The sequence below is a fragment of the Taeniopygia guttata genome, chromosome 10, assembly GCF_048771995.1.
Source record: "Taeniopygia guttata chromosome 10, bTaeGut7.mat, whole genome shotgun sequence".
Taxonomy (NCBI): Eukaryota; Metazoa; Chordata; class Aves; order Passeriformes; family Estrildidae; genus Taeniopygia; species Taeniopygia guttata.
The window spans coordinates 14,097,123-14,115,200 of NC_133035.1; the positions used below are offsets into that span (position 1 = coordinate 14,097,123).

Here is an 18,078-nt window from a genome sequence, read left to right on the forward strand (position 1 = left end):
GTGATATAATAAAAATCTTGCTGAGTTCCTAAAACCCATCCCTTCACCTACTGCAGGCCTTTCCCTGGCCCTCAGGACAAACATGAAGCCACACCAGACCCCAGACCCCCTCCCTTTAAACCAACCCTGCCTAAATTTTCCTGACTGGTCCTGACATTCCTCGCTGAGACACGCATTAAAAGCTGTCAGGATCTCAGAAATCAACTGGGGGCAGGTAGCATATGTAAGGCAGGAGCTCAGCTCTCTGAAGAGCAATCAGCACTTGCAGCTCACAGCAGATGGCTCTTGGTACCAGAGCTAGTGGGCTCCAATCCATTTCCACTTCACTAAACAAAGTGCCAGAGCCTCACACCTGGAACTTTAAAGTCATCAGGGGGGATTCACCGGGCAGGAGAAGCAGCTAGAGGTAAAGTGAGAGAATAGAAAGATGCTGCCTGAAGAAAATCAGCAAGAAGAGAAGCCATGGAAGGAATAAGCGGGAAAAAGCATGGGCAGCAAACCTCAATCCCAGTGATGAAGTAGGTGGAGACACTGGAAAGGGGAAAGGAGTCACCTGAAGTTGTCTCTGTCTGCCCCTTGCAGAAGACTAGCAAACCTTTACCTGGAGAAGGGATTGGAGAGTTTTTCCTGCTCCCTGGCAGGAAAAAAAAAAATCACTACCTGCAATTTTCTCTACCATTGGCACGGACCAGCACCTCCAGCCCAGGATGCCAACTCATTTTAATGCTTCTCTGCATCCTCACACCACCCTGCTGTCATGGCCCTGCACTGACATTGGTCCCACAGCAATTCCAGTCCTACACAGCTCTTGGCCTGCAGCTCTCTAGCACTGCCCCCCCTTGCTGGTACCACCTACACTAACTCTGCATTCTGAGGCTCAGTGGTTATCAGCAGGGAGAAGGTCACCCTCCTCCTCTGACCTTCACTCTCTATTTCTGCTCCCTATTTGACTCTCTGCAAGACAACTTTAATTGCTTGAGAATCCCTTATCAATCCCAATGATTTTATTCATGATTTCCTGTTAATCCTCAACCAGCTGTCATGTTTACTAACCTGCAGGATGACTAACCCCTTAAATAAGTCAATCTTCTTTGAAGAATTACTCAGGAAGCTCTGTAAAAGTCAATAAGTGTATAAAACATGACAAGAAGAACAGAGTTGGGGAGCATAAGGTAGGGACAATTTAGATCAGACTCAGAGCTTCCTTGAGCTGTTCAGGGACAGATGAAATTGGACTAGATCTAGGTTTTTATAGCCTCTAGCACACAGAGCTTGAAGTTTAAGCTTTCTGTGTCAATGTCAATAGGAAGAGGGAAAAGCTGGGAAGCACTCTCTGTAGAGCTTCTTGGGGAATTTGTTGAAAAAAAAGAAAAAAACATTGTCTCAAAGTATGTCTGTGATCTTTTAAGACAGATTTTCACATTTGAATCTCAGCTCCATAGGGACCAGAACACACAACTGTCCTATGCTTTAGTTTTAATACTCACTGAAAAGCATGGAGGAAGGTGAGCAGAATAATTTTGCTGTTTCCTCACATGTTTTCTGTAGTACTTCTGTAGTACTTTCAGGATCAAAACAGTCTCTTTTCAAAATGATGCTGAGATAGTCTATTCTGTGAGAAAGAGATGGAGAGGCAGGACTAGATTTCCCTGAACCTTTTGATCAGAAGCAATGAGAATTAATTGCTGAAGGGGCAAAAAACACATTCATTTTGTTTCTCCTGTCTGATTTCATTGATTCTCCTCTGCTCTCCTGTGCTGTCGGAGGTTTTTTTCTTTATTTTTTCTTTCATTTTTTTCAGTTCTATAGTCAATAAAGTAGTGAATAAAAGAAAGAGAAAGTATGCCAAGATCTCCAGAAGGCAGAATGGAAAAAGGAGGCCTCCCCACCTGTCTGTGTCTGTTGGTCTCTCCATCTAGGGATGCACCAGCATGGGTATCTATCTATATTTTGGCACAAATACAGATGGTGGAAATGAATCACACAGGTACAAGCAGCACTGCACAGATTTGCAGGCAGCAAGAACCATCCCTCCTGGAGCGAGTGTGTATGATCTGTGTGGTAAGTGGCAAAATGTCCTGTCTTTTGACCCTCCTCCTGATATTTAGTTAGGCCCTTTCCCTCTCTCTGGTTATGGTCAGTGGCCAGAGGAAATGGAAGTTTTCCTGCCATGCAGCTTTCAGAGGCGCCCAGGGGTGGTGCTTCCTATTTTGGGAGAACTGAAGGGATTCCTTTCTTGTGAGACCATTAGTGAGAATCCAGCACCAAACCCAAAAAACCCTGTTTTGGCTAAAGACTGGGCTGATCAGTGGCCAAAGCTGCATTAACAGCAAAAGTCTGACTATACATCAACCACTTGAAGCTCTCCATATCTGCAGCCATCAGATGAACTCTCTCTCTGCAGCAGCTGGATGTGTGGCACTGACCCCCCCTTGAGCAGGGACAGCTCCCAGGGTTACTCCTCAAGGCTGAGGGATCCCTTGCCTGACACCAGACATGTATGGGCTGGTAAGTGACTTTTTTTTGCATGCATGTGACATTCAAGACATGTAATGAACTTATGTGCTCATCTTTGTATCCCAGTCTAACCTTAAGTATAGTAAATAGAATATTGCCCTCCAATCCATTTGTACTCATTAAATATTTTACATACTTGATTAAAACTAAACTAATTATTAGATCAGATCTGTCTGAACAATCTCTGACTCTTCCCCTGTGGCAGTCTGTCTTCCTAACCTTATTCTGCCATCTCTGACAGGAGAGCACTGTCTTCACCAGCACCCCAAACCTGTATCTGGAATATTATTTTCTTTGCAAGAGTTTCACTTTTGCCTGATGAGACTGGGGTGAAAGGATAACATTCAATGCCTTCTTAGTTTCCCACATTTCAAGACCTGCCCCTCCATTTGTGGCTTCCAGGGCAGTGCTGCTCATCAGTGAAAGTTTGAGCTCTGCAGCTCAAAACATGGGACCTGAATCACCTATGCAGCTCACCAGAAATATCTGAGTCTCTAGGCAACAGGCAGAAACCTCAAATGGTTAAAGTTACGTCTAAATTAGCAAGGGGATCTCACTAGAAAGAAATCCCCAGTTTTGACAGAATTCTCATTCTGTGGTGAGGGTCTAAAGTCAGGTTTTCTGTCTAGGAGATGAAAGCCTCACGACCACCAGTGCTATTGTGGACATTTCTGAAGCCCTCTTTGCAATCCTGTCTCCTTTGAGTGTTTGCCAAGAACACGGCTACCACTGGAAAACATGCAGTGTATTTAATCACAAAACTGAATTACAGTCAACCTGAAATATGATGAGCAACGCACTGCTTACCAGGCAGAACAAAGAGATATTTATCTTTCTGTCTATCTGCTTAAATCTCTTTGTTGATGCCACTCAGCTGATGCATTATGCCAAGAACATACATTGCTACAGCTTGGAGATAAGAATCCTCTGCTAAATTAACCCTATGGCCCCTAAAGCAGCAAAAGGAATAAGAAAAACTCCAACTTCCCTACTGTGCTCTAGTGATTGCCTCTTAGGAATAAAAAATGCAAGATATCTCCTACAGCAAAGAGAACACAGCTGCTTTAATTGGTCATTGAGAGGCCATTTTTTACAGAGAAAAGCACAAGGACTCTCTACAGAGATAAAATTCATTGTCCCCATGAAGAAACCGAGTCACACATGAAGTTCTGGGATCACTTCAGACCCAGTGGGCTCTACAGCAAGAAGGTGGTATTAGCTCAGCTCCTGTTGGAAGCCAGAAGACTGCACTGTAGTTTTGCCCTAAGCAGTTTCCCTTTCCTTCTTTACTTTTCAGAAATCCAGAAATAAAATTAAAAACAAAAATACAGCTGCACAAAATCTACAGTGTGATTTTTCTGACTGAAGTGGTTTGAAAGAGTTTTAATAAGGACACCAAAATTTGGAAGATTTCCTCAAATTCAGGCACTGAATTTACAGAAGCCAGATCATCACTGGAGGCACAAACACTGCCCATGCCAAGACAAGGAGGTAAACAATCATCATCAAGGTTGTCAACAGAGAATAATGCAGCTCTTCAACACTTAGTTTTCATTACACCCACCCTGAGAGGCAAAACATCAGGAAGTGGCCATGTCCCAGGAGATGAAGCCAACATTTTTCTCTGGAGCACTGAGTTATTTTCAGCTTGGGGTATGTCTGTGAATGAAGAGTCTTGGGGAAGAGAACATAAAGGATATAGAAAAATTATTTTCTTTCCCACAAAGTGGCTCTTCTCAAATAGATAAAAGCGTAGAATCAAGACTGTTTGCATTCTAAAATTCAGCAAGAAAAGACAGACACAATGCTTGGTTTAGATTATCATGAAAGGAGCTGCAAAATTCAACTCTGATCACAATACCCAGCAAGATATGATCACGGATTTGGAGCCAGACTGACACTGGAGTTTGAATCCAGAGGTGGATAACAAGGATTTCAGTGGATGATGAGAGATGGGTACCTGGTGCAGCATGAGGCAAATCCCAGACATTGTGCTGTTGGCTACAGGAACTGGGATGGTTTAACAATGGGGTATTTTGACTCGAGATCAAATACCTGCCTCACTAGATCTGTTGTCAAGCATTATTCAGAATTCAGCTGCAGAGAGTGCAGGCCTTTCACACTCCCTAATCTGCTTCTCTGATAGAACACCACTTTCTCTTCCTCAGAGTTATTTGCCCCTCCTTGATGCCAGCTGAAAAGGAAAATAACGATAATTTTATCCCAGCAGACACAAAATATTACTTTTATGGTTTCATAAAAAATAGTGGGTAGAAGGTTAAATAAAGGTTAGTTGATGGAAGATGGGGAGGAAAGAGTACGAAAATGAGAGATGAAAAGCTGTGCAAGAAGATAAAGACAGCAAAAGAAGGAAGATTTAGAAAGAGAGGAGGGAAAGGCCATCAGCAGTAACTGCTGTTAGCACACAGAATGGTCTTGATGAAATCAACACCATCAGGAGGTCACCACAATCTGTCTTTTTAAATTGCTCATTACCATTTTACCAGGCAAGCATTGCACCAAGGGCCCTGCCCGTTTCCCCAGCCTTTTCCCTCAATATCCGCTCAGCCAAAGCCTCCGAGAACAGCTCGAGCTAATTTCCTTACAGACATGCAAGCCAGTAATTCTGGGAAGCACAGATAGTCGGGAATAACAAACACGACCAAAATTAGATTAAAATAACCTGCTGATAAACAAATTACTCACCCCAAATACACATTGGATTAGGCACGGTGGGGATCCCTATAATCACACCGCCACCGTGTGGCTCCTGCTCCCTCATCCCCTCCAGCCTCGGCACCCCTGGCTTGGGGTGGTCTCTGCTTGGATAGCACATGTCCAGTTTTATTGCACTGCCCCCAAACTGGGAATGGTTTGCCTGGTTTATTCTGGGCTTTGGGGTCACTAAAAGCAATAGACTCCACATCTAGGAGCGCCCTGGAGGGCATCCTACATCTGCTCAAACAGGCTCCAGACCCTCCATGCCTGGGGGGCTTGAAGACACAGGAGTGCTTTGAAATGAGTTCTTCAGGCCTTAATACAGAGCTGAATCAAGATATGAAGACACATGTACAGAGAAAAATTAGAGAAAAGCCAAAGGAGGCTGGAAAAAATAGCATGCTCACTTCTGGGACAGAGAGGGGAGACTTTGGGAAAGTTTCAGTGCCTCATCCCATCTCAGTTTATCTATAGCTATCAGGATCTGCCTCCTCCTCCTTCCCACTCTGGCCTGTAGTGAGCATCTAGAAATTGAAGAAGGAAGAATGGACATGAGTAACAGTGGAAATTTTGACTGTAACATCAAAGAGAAGAAGAAAAAATCTGATGCTCTCACAGAAATTCAGCACCACTACATATATTCACCAATCAGAATGTTCAGCCTTATTATAAAGTCAGAGTTAACATGGTGGAGAGACAACAGATGTTAAATAAAGCAGCAAGGAAATGGAGGAAGAACTTGCTGTGAGCTGTTTGCTGAGTGTGTGTGGGCAGGTGGTGAACAGCAACTGGGAGAGCAGCATGCAAGGACTGGGATGTGTGCAAAGAGGTTAGTCAGGAGTGAGAGACTGATGATCAGACAAGAAATGTCTTCTCCATGTCAGTAATCTGAGCTTTCACTGATAGAAAGGTGCAGCACTGCCATTAGAAGGGACTTAAATTTCTGCTCCTCCATTATTCACCATCTTTGATTATCACCACATGGCAATCACTGGATACAGGGACACAGCACAACCAAGGTTTCTCATCTCTCACTGGGTTTCCAAGAATTCTTCCCTGTTGGATGAAGCACAAGTTGGTTTTGCTCCACCACTTATTTAGACTATCTTATACTTCCACCTCTGAAACACAACAGCAACAATTTCCCAGGTCCATCAGGGTTGGTAATATTTTTCTTTTGCTGATGGTCCCTTTCCCAGGCATATCTTGCTTCTTGCAGTTCTGCACCTGATAAGTGAGCATTTAGCATCAGCTTCTGTTAGGAAGGAGACAGAAGCCAAACAGTTTCTAGCCTGCCCATGGCTCTGCAGGTGAATAAAGTCTCAGGATGAGCTTGTGGAAGCCTGAGATGAAGATGGATGTTTCTGACTCCATCAGGGAGACACACTGCCATCTGCCTGCTCCCTATAAAACTGCCTTCTCACTGCAGCTCTGCTGAAAGCAAGAAGGACACTGAACCTCCAGCACAGCCCCGTGTATAACCATAATCCTCTGGATCTCTTTGGGCTGGAACACTCAAGCACAGGCTTACAGGGATACCCCAGAATGGCCCTGTTCTTGTCCTGTCTGTCTGACAGCCTTCAGCACCATCAAAACACATTCTCTCCCCCACCATTTCCTAGCAAGGTTTTCTCAAAAAAAACCCCTCACAATAATCAGTCCACCACTTCACTACTGTAGCACTTTCCAGGATTTCTGCCTTCTGTTTAGTTTGCATCCCAGCTAAAAATGCCCAAATGCCTCTGGGTACTTTGCTGTGTACAGCTTTACCCCATTTTCATAAGCAATTTTCAAGTGCTAAAGCATTCACCATTTGATTCCTAACTTTCCAAGAACCCCTGTACCACTCAATGCACTGAGGCCACAAATATGTCAACTGTGACAAAGAAAGATGTCCTGGTGCAATCCTGAAAAAGAATTCATCGCTTTTCCAAGCATGGTGAATTTATCTCAAGGAACCAGAGCTGTTTCTCACATCTCCTGACTCACACTTCCCAAAAGACACAACCTGCTCATTTGTATGCAGCTACCAGAGCACACTGCTCCAAAAGCCTGGAGCTTCTCATGCCCTGACCCACAGGACAAGGAGAAAACTAGAATACATTCTTGGCCACTCAGAACTGCAGAAATCATTCAAAAAACACCAGGCAGGCTGACTTCTGGTACAGGATGCTCTACTTGATTTTACAGTATCAGCATCATTTCCTAAATTCCAGCTCTGGTACCTTGAAAAAAAAAGAAAAATTCTGAAAATAGACAATGTCTTTTCCTAAAATCACTTTCCTACTCATACCCAAACAACATTGTTGTTATTTACATCCTTTTCTCCCTTTCCATGGAACAGACAACAAATTGGGAAGGGAAATAAGTATTTGTCACTGACTGGAGAAATTCCTCATTTCTGCCATTAGGCCAAGCCCCAGGACAACATCTCCCACAGGGCTGGGGATGCTCCCAGAATCAGAACTGGTACAGGAGACTCCTGCACTACTGCCTCTTTCCTATGCATTGCTCTTTGGAACCAAGGGATGAGGGAATACCAAGGGAGAGTGAGGATCACTCTGTCCAGCAGCACAGCACAGAAAGGAAAGTCAGAAAGAATATGAAGAAAAAAGCTTACTTGATTTCAGCAGAGCTGCCAGAGCCCCAATGGCTGCCCTGGGGAAAGAAGAGAGATGGAGAAATAATGTCAATTTCTTCAATAATTTTTGTAACCTTCATCTTCACAGTCTTCTGGGCCAGGCTTCCCAGATGGTCTAAACTGACAGTTTATGATGGACTTTGACAGAACTGCAATGTTTTACACCAACAGAGGATCCAGCCTCTGCAGCTGACTCAGTTATTCTAAAAGACCATTAGCCCTCTAGCTTTACTGTTACACTGATTTGAAGTGACCATTAAAATTTAAAGCAACACCCACAAAGTGATCTAACAAGTCTTTAAACTGCTGCCCCAGAGCTTTTTCTTTGTACCAGAGACTTAGCACTTGCCCACTCCAGACACAAGTGCTTCTATCTGCATCAGCAGATAACTTTCATATCAAGCTGGGACATCAATGTCAATATTTCCAGCAGAATCCCGCTCCTTTTTCTATTTTCCCAAAACAAGCTTCACCCCTATCCTCCCTCCCAGTTTTAACAGAAAACAAAACCAAATTTCTTTTAACAGAAACCACACCTTGCATTTACAGGGGTGTTTAGAGGGCCTCACTCAGAGGAGGACTGGTAGGAAAGGTGCTAAAGCTCTGAAGGAAGACTGCTTGCAGTGAGCAAGGGCAGGGACAGACATTTCTTCGGACCTCCTGTGTCATTTCATTGTGCAGGTAAGCAAGTGAACCTGCCTAACTGGTTTGGCTGGGAACTGGTCTCTAACTCTTGAAGCTTGAGAAGTTGAACTGAGACACTATTGCTCCCCAGATTCTGGAGGCAAGTTCCTTCCTCATGTGTTAAAATTTCCATCCCACTTGTCTCACAGGAGTCTTCATTTTCCAGCCATGTTCTGCTGGAGCAAGATCCCTGTTCCAACATGGCTTACTGCTGTGAAGCTTCAAGTGCCCAGAGCTGATTAAATAAATACAGCTACAAAAACCTCCATGTGCAAGGATTCCTTAAAATGTAATCTCTTTACAAACCAATCCCCAAATAAAATTGTATTAAAGTCCATACTGAGCCAATTATCATCCTGCATTTTGTGTCACCAAGCTCCTGTTCTTTCCTAACAGCAGCTGAGATGAAGATTCAAGAGCTGGTTCTTGATGATACTGGGTCAACATCTCTGTCTAAAGTCATTCCTTCATAATGACTCTGTCAGAGTTCAACAACAGCTTTACAGAATACAGCTTTACACTCAAATACAGACAGAACAGGAAATCAGTAGCTAAAAATCTCACCAGTGGAAGCACAGCCATGCTTTCATTACTTCTTTAGCTCCAACTGAACAGCATTCATTCACATGGTGAAGGAGTAATGTCATCCCCCAGCTATTTAGCCTGCTTAGAAAAGGAACACTCCACAGCCACTGATCACTCAGTCTCTCCACAGGTTCAAAGCCTGGGACAAAGTAAACAACTCTGAGCAAGTTAAAATTCCACCCAGAGCATCTCCCAAAGCTCACACTCCAGTGTGTCTTGAAAAAGAGACTGCTCTGCATACCTATATTTTACAAGCCTAGTGTGATATCTCAATCACCTGCTAGAGCAGCAGAGCAATGAAGAAATGACCAGAATATCTCTGGCTCCAAGCAGAAGAGTTCTCAGTATTTCCTTCAGGCATCTATTTTATGTTGTAGGTGCTTATGAGCATTGCTAAAAGTTTCAGCAGAGCTACACTATCAGCATAAAGACAACACTGCCAGCAAACCTCCCAATAATTAACCAGCAAATTTGGATCTTCCAATACTTCAGGGGGAGATCTGTGAACCACATTGTATGCAGACAACTTCATTCATCCTCAAAGGATCCCAGAATTCCCAGAGCATGTTCTCAGTCTAATCTCCAGTTCCAACTGGCCAGGAAGGGTCTAGATGCAGGTCCAGTAGATTGACTCCAATGATATTCATTGCTTTAGAACAGATTTTCAGAGAAAAAAAAAAGCATAAAAGACTTGAGGATAAACTTATTTTACCTGTTTTGCAGTTTAAGGGATAAAACAGACTTATGAAGAGTAGATCAAGCCAGCCTAACTTGGTATCTTTCTTTGATAGGAAAACCAACTTCTTCTACACAAGGGAAGTGTAGTAGATCAATTTATCTGTACTTCAATAAAGCATCTGATATGATGCCACACTGAAAATTATTAGCCAAGCTGGAGAACATAGGGATTAGTGTAAGAATTACAATGTGGGAAAGGAACTGGTTAAAGACGCAATGACAGGAGTTGTGCTGGAAGAGGAATTATTAGTCTAGAGGGAACTTAAGTGTGGAAGTCCTCAAGGATCTTTTCAGACTGATCTTATTTCAGTTTTTCATTAATGACCTTGGCACAAAAAGTCAGAGTATACTAACAAAATCTGCTGACCGTGTGAAGTCAGGAACTGCTGCCAATAGCAGGGAGTTCAGAATATCTTTCAGGAGTAACAAGATGTTCTTGAGTTCTGAAGGAATAGAAATGTGATGAAATATAATAGTCAAAGTGCAAGGTTAAGCATTTAGGGTTTAATAAGGATTACTGTTATGACCAGGGGCTCATAATTTGGAAATTAGTAGAAGGACACCCTGGATATATGAGCCCATTAAGGGATAAGGACAAGCATAACCAGCAGGGTGACAACCATGAAAAGGGCAGATCAGGTCTCAAAACCAGTGGAGAAGGGAGCATGGACATTCTCATAGAAGGCTTCACCTTAACAGCTGTGTGTAGAACTCAGACAGAACCATGCAGAAATCTGCCAAGGAAATCATTATGGTACCAGAGACATAACTCATTAGGAGTCTTAAAGATCAGAGTTTAATCACCTTAACAAAATGATAACCAAGAGACAACTGGATTGTTCCCCTCAGACACACTGGGTGGCAGAGAAGTAAACACTGAGGAAGGCACAGAGATACTTAGGCTAAGGAAAAAATTTGGCCCTAGGACAAATGGATATAAAATGGCCATGAATAAATTTATCTGGAATTGAAAGGATGAGTTTTAAGCACTGGAAAATGAAGGCATGAAACATCCTCTTGGCAGCAATGGCACAAACAACCTAATGACTTTGAAAAAGCAGTCTGGATTGCTTATAATGGGACTGCCAGGCTCAGTTGCCAACGAGGAAGGGGTCTGAGAAAAGTGACCCAGGAATGACTGTACCCCTATAGCCTTACATTTTAAACATAGATATAATGGGAATGAAATGAGAAACATGTTTTCTAAGTGCAGAGATAATCAGCCAGCCCAGAAAAGAGCAGCTGCACCAGCTTAAGATGGGAGTCCAAAGAGTCCAGTGTCCTGTGGCCAGCAGTGCCAAGGAAAGCATGCAAGGCCACAGCAGACACAGTGCTAGGACATGCAGAACAGATTCAAACTCCAGCAGTTTTCAGTCCAGAGGTCCCATAAACTAGCAATGGTGCCTCTGGGAGGGGTTTCAGCTCTTAGCTGATTTTGCTTCCATATATTTGCCTGAAAACTTTTGAACTTATGTAAACTCTTAGCATTTATAATTATCCTGGGAAAGGACTTCACACCTACATTTGTTTTAAGTTTGGACTTTCAATCAGCATTGTAATTTGCACATTAAGTCAGGTGTTAGTCACCCCCAAACATTACCTATCTTTGATGCTGAACAAAACACCTTATGGGAAACAATAAATCATACAAGAGGAATAGAAGCAGAATAGGCTTTCACTGAAAGCAGTAGCAAGACCATTGAGGCATCAGTGAAGCTACAACAAGTCAGGCAAGCTATGTTTGTGGTAATACCAGCACCTCTTAGCACCATATGGCAAACCAACAGCAGCTTTGCTGGCATCAGGAGATACAGTGAGATGAGTAAGCCTGGGATAGGAACGCAGAGAAAATAGTTCATAAATTGTGTACAAGAGCAAGGATAGGGCAGGAGGAAGATGAGAACAGGAGGAAAAGTTTGAGAGCACAAGACAGATAACTTGGTGAGCCATATGCCAGACCAGAGAATTTGATAGCATGCCCAGAGCAAATCTCTGCATTTGTCTCAAGAAGGGATGGAGGGGAGATGAAGAGGGGAAAAAGGGATTAAATCATTAAAAAAACCTTGCCAAATCTGTCCAGATGCCTTCCTCTGATTCTCTGATTTCTGTGGTAATACATTAGCAAAATCTTAGCTGTTCCATCAAGTCCAGTGTATCCCAAAGGAGACTCATTTATATATTAACAAAAAAGATGTATAAATAAAGTTGCACTATCCTATAAAGCATAATAATAAATGCTGCTCCATAATCAGGAAACATTAAAGTCTCCCTGTAGTAGCAGCCGAGACAGCCACTCTGCAGAATGGAAAACTTTGAAGTGTTTCCAAGTCAGCAGCTTGGATATCTGGGCAAGAGTACAACGAGCAGACAGATAGACAAATGCAACTTCCAGATCCTTTGCTTAGGAACCAGGAGCAACAACAAAGAAAAACTCCATGTCCCAAGCCAAAGCACAATTGGATTAGCCAGTAAAACCAGGCTGTTAAAGAGCCTGGACAAAGGACCCCTGTACCTAGGTCACCCTTTCAGATCTCAGCTGCCAGGATATTTTTTGCTGGAAATCACTGCAGGCAGAGGAGACTGAAAACCAAAATCCCTTCCATTTTCTTCTGCATAGTAATCTCAGCTCACAGCACAAGGTACTATGATGGACAAACCTGGGGCTGTTTCTGTCTCTTGAAGAAAATATGAGAACTCCTGAAAATACAAAACCCCACTCCAGAAGAGAGATACAGGGCTGACTGCATGGAAGATTTAAATATTCACAGAACACATTGATGGTGCACAACCACCCAGGACCAGCCTGGAACTACGGACAGCAGACAGCACAGAAACCAAAGACTGAACAAAGAAATTAACCAAAAGAGCTCTGCAGATCGGCCCCCAGGTAACTTAACCATCCTTCCTTCTGTGAAATTGTGCCTTCTACATGCTAAAACACAGAACACCCTCTTCAAATTATTGAATTAAAGCTAATGATTTGGTGCTTTATTATTAACATCTTCAACCTGATGCCTAAATCCTTACAGCAATTGCACCTGAATGATAAAGACACAAAGCACTATTTTTATAGAAATGTAAGAAAAAGTTCTACCCTGGCTGAACCCATGTTGGTAAACTCCTGCCCTTCACACTGCTATTCCTCATACATTCACTTATTGCTGTCATGATTCTTTATAGCACAAGTAGTGTGGGGAAAGGACCCTGCAGTCTGTATTTGTACAGCACCCGGCACAATGGGCCCCTAACTGAGAGCTCAAAACCCCTAAGCTTCCACAGCCCCTCTCTCCAGGCAGAAGTAAGTGTCCTCAAGTGTACACATAACCTGGCTGCATTTTGCCACAAACCCCTGGGACTTGTGCTTAACTACTGGAATTTATACACAGAACCACACACTGTAAAGATAATTTCACATTCGACGACTGAGAGACATTCAGGAACAACACACAGACACCACAGCAATAGGTGCTTTATAAATCCTTCCAGAAGGTAGATCTAATGTGAGGCAGATGCCTTGAAAGTCATTTCCCCATAGCCCAGAAATACAGATCTGAAATATACAGGCACTTACATGGCGATTTGTTTTAAAGACTTAAAACCAGCAGTTTCACAAGTCTTGGAAATATGGGTGGGGAAAAGCTGCTTATGCTGCTGGCATTTTCACAGCAGTGCTAGTCTAGGACTTATACAAAAACACCCATCATCTTGTCCTCTTTAATTCCAGCTTGTTAGCAAGGCATTAAAACTTACACTGAAGGCAAAGTTTGCTTACAGTCTGCAATGTCCCACACACTGCCAACAGGTGGAGTTTGGAGATCCAGCTGTTGTGTACAGATGTGCTTTCAGTGTAATGCTGAAAGATGAGGGGAAAAAATCCACGCACTCCTTTTCTAACGGATACGTCCATTCCAGTGGCCAGCACGTCTCAGTTCCCAGGTTCAGCTCAAAGCTTTCACTGCAGCATCTTCCAAACATCTCTGCCTGCTCTGGAGCCTGTCAGGTTAAAATCAGTGAAAAGGCACAGCCTTCCAGCCTCTTTCATCCCTGCCTCCCAGAAAGAGGAGTGACTCCAGGCTTATCCTCCAGGCATCCTTACAAGTACCCTACGTTTTCTTGTGTGCAAGTACAGAAGTGGAGACAGCTGTATCCTAGAAAGTCAAGCTATTCTTTACAGCTCTAAATTAAATTAATCTCAATGTAGTAGCAAAGAAGAAAAAGGTACATGAAATGTGCTTAAAGCCTTGCCAAAGGAATGCCCAGGCCTTTCTCCCAGTGCAGTGCAGAGCTGGCACTGCCTCTCCAGGCAGAAGTCATACCTCAGAAGATTATGTCAGCTCCCTCTCCAGGGTCAGATGTCACCAGCATGGCTGAGGCTATGACAGCTTGTCATTCACATCAAGATAAAGGGGTTGGAAGGTTCACAATCAGACAGAATTCTTAACAAATTCATCACCTAGGCAGTTCCAAGCTGACAGTGTGAGAACAAAGCTCTCTCACCCCAGGGACACAGGGAAGGGGACTGGGAAAGGGGCTCAATGCTATCCTTGATTGATTAAGAGGAGTGGTGAGGACACTTATCGAGGCCACATCTGCTAACATGGAGCAGCAGAGCCCTATAGAACATCTCATACACAGTTAAAGTGTGTCAGGGAATGTGGTTAAATCCCCCTCCTTCCCCCAGGCAGCTGTCTTCCACTCCCAATCCAGTTCAAAAGAGCCTGGTGTTCTCTTGGCTCGCTCTTTAGCTGTCATTTTATTTGTAGCTCATCCATTCCCAGCAGCTTTTGCTCTAGAAACTACAAGGATTGACATGAAGACTCTGCTGACAGGAAAGTGTGTTCCACACATGGGGGAAAACACCCAGTCTCATTCTTCTTTCTTCTGGATCATTCAGCTTAAACTGTTGTGAGTGCTGTGTACACCCAGAGGAAGAGCAGGGAGAGGGACACAATCTCTGCACCCTGCTTAGGGCACGATGAAATCAAAAGACACCTCTTGGTGACATACCCAGGGACCCTGGGCTCAAATCTCAGCAGGACAACTGGGACTTCTTTCCTGGAGAGAAATTGAACTGCAGGTGCTTTGCCACTAGGGAGTCTCTGACAGTGAATGATTAAGGGAGAGTTTGGGGGTATCCAGGGGTTTACGATGCCAGAAAATAAGGCTGCACACACACCATATTGCTGGCAAACCACTGCGAGATTTTCATTTTATGAATACTCTCAATTCCTGACAGTGAAATATCCAAGGGCAGCTTCTGTTGCTGACAGTCCAGGTGGAGAAGTATCTAACATGTCACTGCTTGTGCCCAGAGCTATTTGAGAGCATAAAAGGGAGGCTGGTTTCAATGCAATCAAGGCTAAGAACCATAGCTCTTCCTGGCTGCTGGTTAGTACAAACCATCTCTAAGGCAGCAGTAATCTCAGGGTACAACATCTTTAAAAAGCACTTTGTAGTGAAAGGTTCCCTTGAGCTGTGTTTTAAATAGTCACCTTTCCTGTATGGAGCTAGGCTCCTGCAATGGATGGAAAATACAAGTTCTCATTTCAGCTTTTCCTGTGGTTTTCAGAATTTTGAGGTCTGTTTTGTTTGAGGGTTTTGGTTGGTTGGTCTTTTTAACAAAGAAACAAACACCTTTAAGAGAAGATAATTTTAAAAAATGTGTACAACATAAGAGACTTGAAAAGGACATGAATTATGAAGCTGAAGGATGGAGAAAGCATCATCTTCCTTGATTTCTTCCAAGAAAGAAGGCTGACTTGTACCAAAGCCTTCTCTTTAAGGAAAAGTCAGACGTTTAAGAATAAAAGAAGGAATTACTTATTTTGAACACAAGATAAACTCTGTTCTTTTTAATCTGATGGTATTGTTTCCATATTACAAGGCCCTAGAAAGAGATCCATCAGTCTGAGTTTATACTGCACTTCACTTCCCCTCTGGTCCTATTCAGATGAAGCACATCCCTAAAGTCCAGCCAAAGGAAACTCAAAAGTTTAAAATCCCTAGGGAAGAGGGCTGGATTGCAGAGGGTTTGTTGTATGTGCCAAAGCTGGAAGCTGTTTCATGCAGCAGGTGCAAGTGCAAAAAGAAACCTATGAAATTAATCTTCTTGCATGCAATGCATTTATCAATCCCCATGAGCTTCCCCAGGAGGTATCACTTCCCCTGTTATGCACACAGCTCAGGCTGTTTCTATCCATTCCTCTTACCCAATTCCAAAGGATGGCGGGCAGAGTTAGACCTGCCTGAAAAGCTCATATGCAAGTGGAATTTCTACAAAATATGCTGAAGAAAATGTGCAGAATAGGCCACCAAATCTTTCCTGCTTTCCAGCCATTCCCATTTTTCAACCTTTCTAATGACTGTGGTCCCTAAGTACATCCACATATAGCCCTCCAGCACTAGATTTAGTGTCAATTGGGCACTTTACAGTTTGTTGGTCCTGACTGATGCTGCCAAACAAGAACATGCTTGGAAATACCGGGGTATTCATTTGTATGCCACACGTGCACACAATAGTGAGCTTAATTGGCATTATTAAATCAGCCTCAAATTGGGAACAATGCATAAACATGCTTGAGAAGCACAAAGTAACATTCTCTTACAGATTCACAATAGGCATCTTGACCTGAATTTAAAAGGTATTTCTATGTCTAAACATGCAGGTAGCACTCAGCAGGATTTTTCAAAGCTCCTTTCTATACTAAGGTCAGAACTACCTTTTAACTGTACAAGTTAATCCATTAACCTGCTGAGAGTCTTTCTTTCAAGGTTGCATTCCCTTTCATCCTCACACATTTAAATATCTCTGAAAATCCGGACATTTATTCAAACAATTAGGTCTCACCTAGGTACCTTCAGTCAGTGCCAAAAGCCAGTTGTAATAAATTTTTCAAATGTATCTTTTGTGCTAGAAAAAAATGCCCATGTGTGCCAAAACAGAGGGCTGTAGAACATATGTAGAATGCTGCTAGAAACGTATAATACTGACTAGTTTTGCCAAAGGTAAGCATGAAGTTTTGGAGGTGTGGGGGGGAAATGTTGCAAATGCAGAGCAGAGAGAAAAGCTTATTAATTTGCCTGGGATTTTCAATAAGGATTTAGCAGAAAACATCCTGCTCTTCACTTCTCTCTCCATTCCGTGATTTGTCTTGCTGGATAGTGAGGGCAGGGGGTGGGGATACTGCTGAATTGTGCAGTATATCCAGAGGTACATCTGCAGGAAAAGGAGCCAAGGTGAGGAAAGCAGACAGCTTTCCCACTGCTCTGCAGCAGCTTTTTGGACCTAAGACTGCCAGGCTGTGACAGGGGAGACAGAATCACTTGAGGACTGAGCAGGATCACCCAAAACAGGGCAGATGCTGCAAATGAGGACGTATCTTCTGCAGAAGCTGTCCCTGCAAGCAGGCTGAGCCATATCCCCAACAGCAGCACCCCAACACCTGCTGTGACCCTGTCCTTGTCCTGTTCTCATCTCCACAGCTCTGCAGGACAGAAGTAGGACATCTGACTGCAGGGAAGGCAGGCTGCAGGTCAGAGATGAGGTTCTCTGCAGCCACAGCTCCTCGAGATTTGCAGCATTTCAAAGAACAGCCTGTATAGGACAGCAGAGGGAACTGCATAGGTAGGGTCCTGAGAAAGAACGAGATGTTGGTGTATTCATTTCACTAGAATGCACAAGACCCAGAGAAATAGGTTCAACTGCTCAATCATCTGTGTTGCTTTCCACGCAGCTCTTTGCCCAGCTGATGCCTGAGGTTCAACGTGCAGGAAAAGACTTTGACTCCAACTTTGAGGGGGTGGGTAGAAAGACTGCCAGGGGCATCTGGAGCACAGCATCAGCTTCCCCCCTCATCTACAAGTGAGGGGATTTGAGAGCAGGCACTTCACACCAGCCTCAGTTGCAACACAGGTCACTACAGCACCATGGAGCACGTGAGGCTGGTGGTGAGGCATCATCTGGCTGCTGAGGTTAGACCCAGCCTAAACCTAATCCTGATCCAGCCACCCACAGACTAATGGATTTGTTCAGTTGCACATGCCTAACTCCCTATTAAGCAATAATCTGGTCACACCACAATGCCAGTGCCTGGTCTTCACAACATTTAGCTAGAATGTGTAAAAGGAAGATAAAGTCAGTAAATGTCAAAATCCAACATGTACTGGGTCAAATTCTCTTGATATTTGCTGTTTGA

At 43.5% G+C, this 18,078-nt stretch overlaps 1 protein-coding gene across 2 annotated transcripts in view; it reads right to left on the bottom strand.

Moving 5' to 3' along the window:
* The window catches only part of AGBL1 (AGBL carboxypeptidase 1), a 265,839-nt gene that overhangs the window by 214,803 nt on the left and 32,958 nt on the right, over positions 1–18,078 (bottom strand). For both annotated transcript variants that reach the window (XM_030281429.4, XM_030281428.4), the window contains exon 6: positions 7,856–7,893. In XM_030281429.4, coding sequence (XP_030137289.4) covers positions 7,856–7,893 — 38 coding nt within the window. The remainder of the gene's footprint in view (positions 1–7,855; positions 7,894–18,078) is intronic.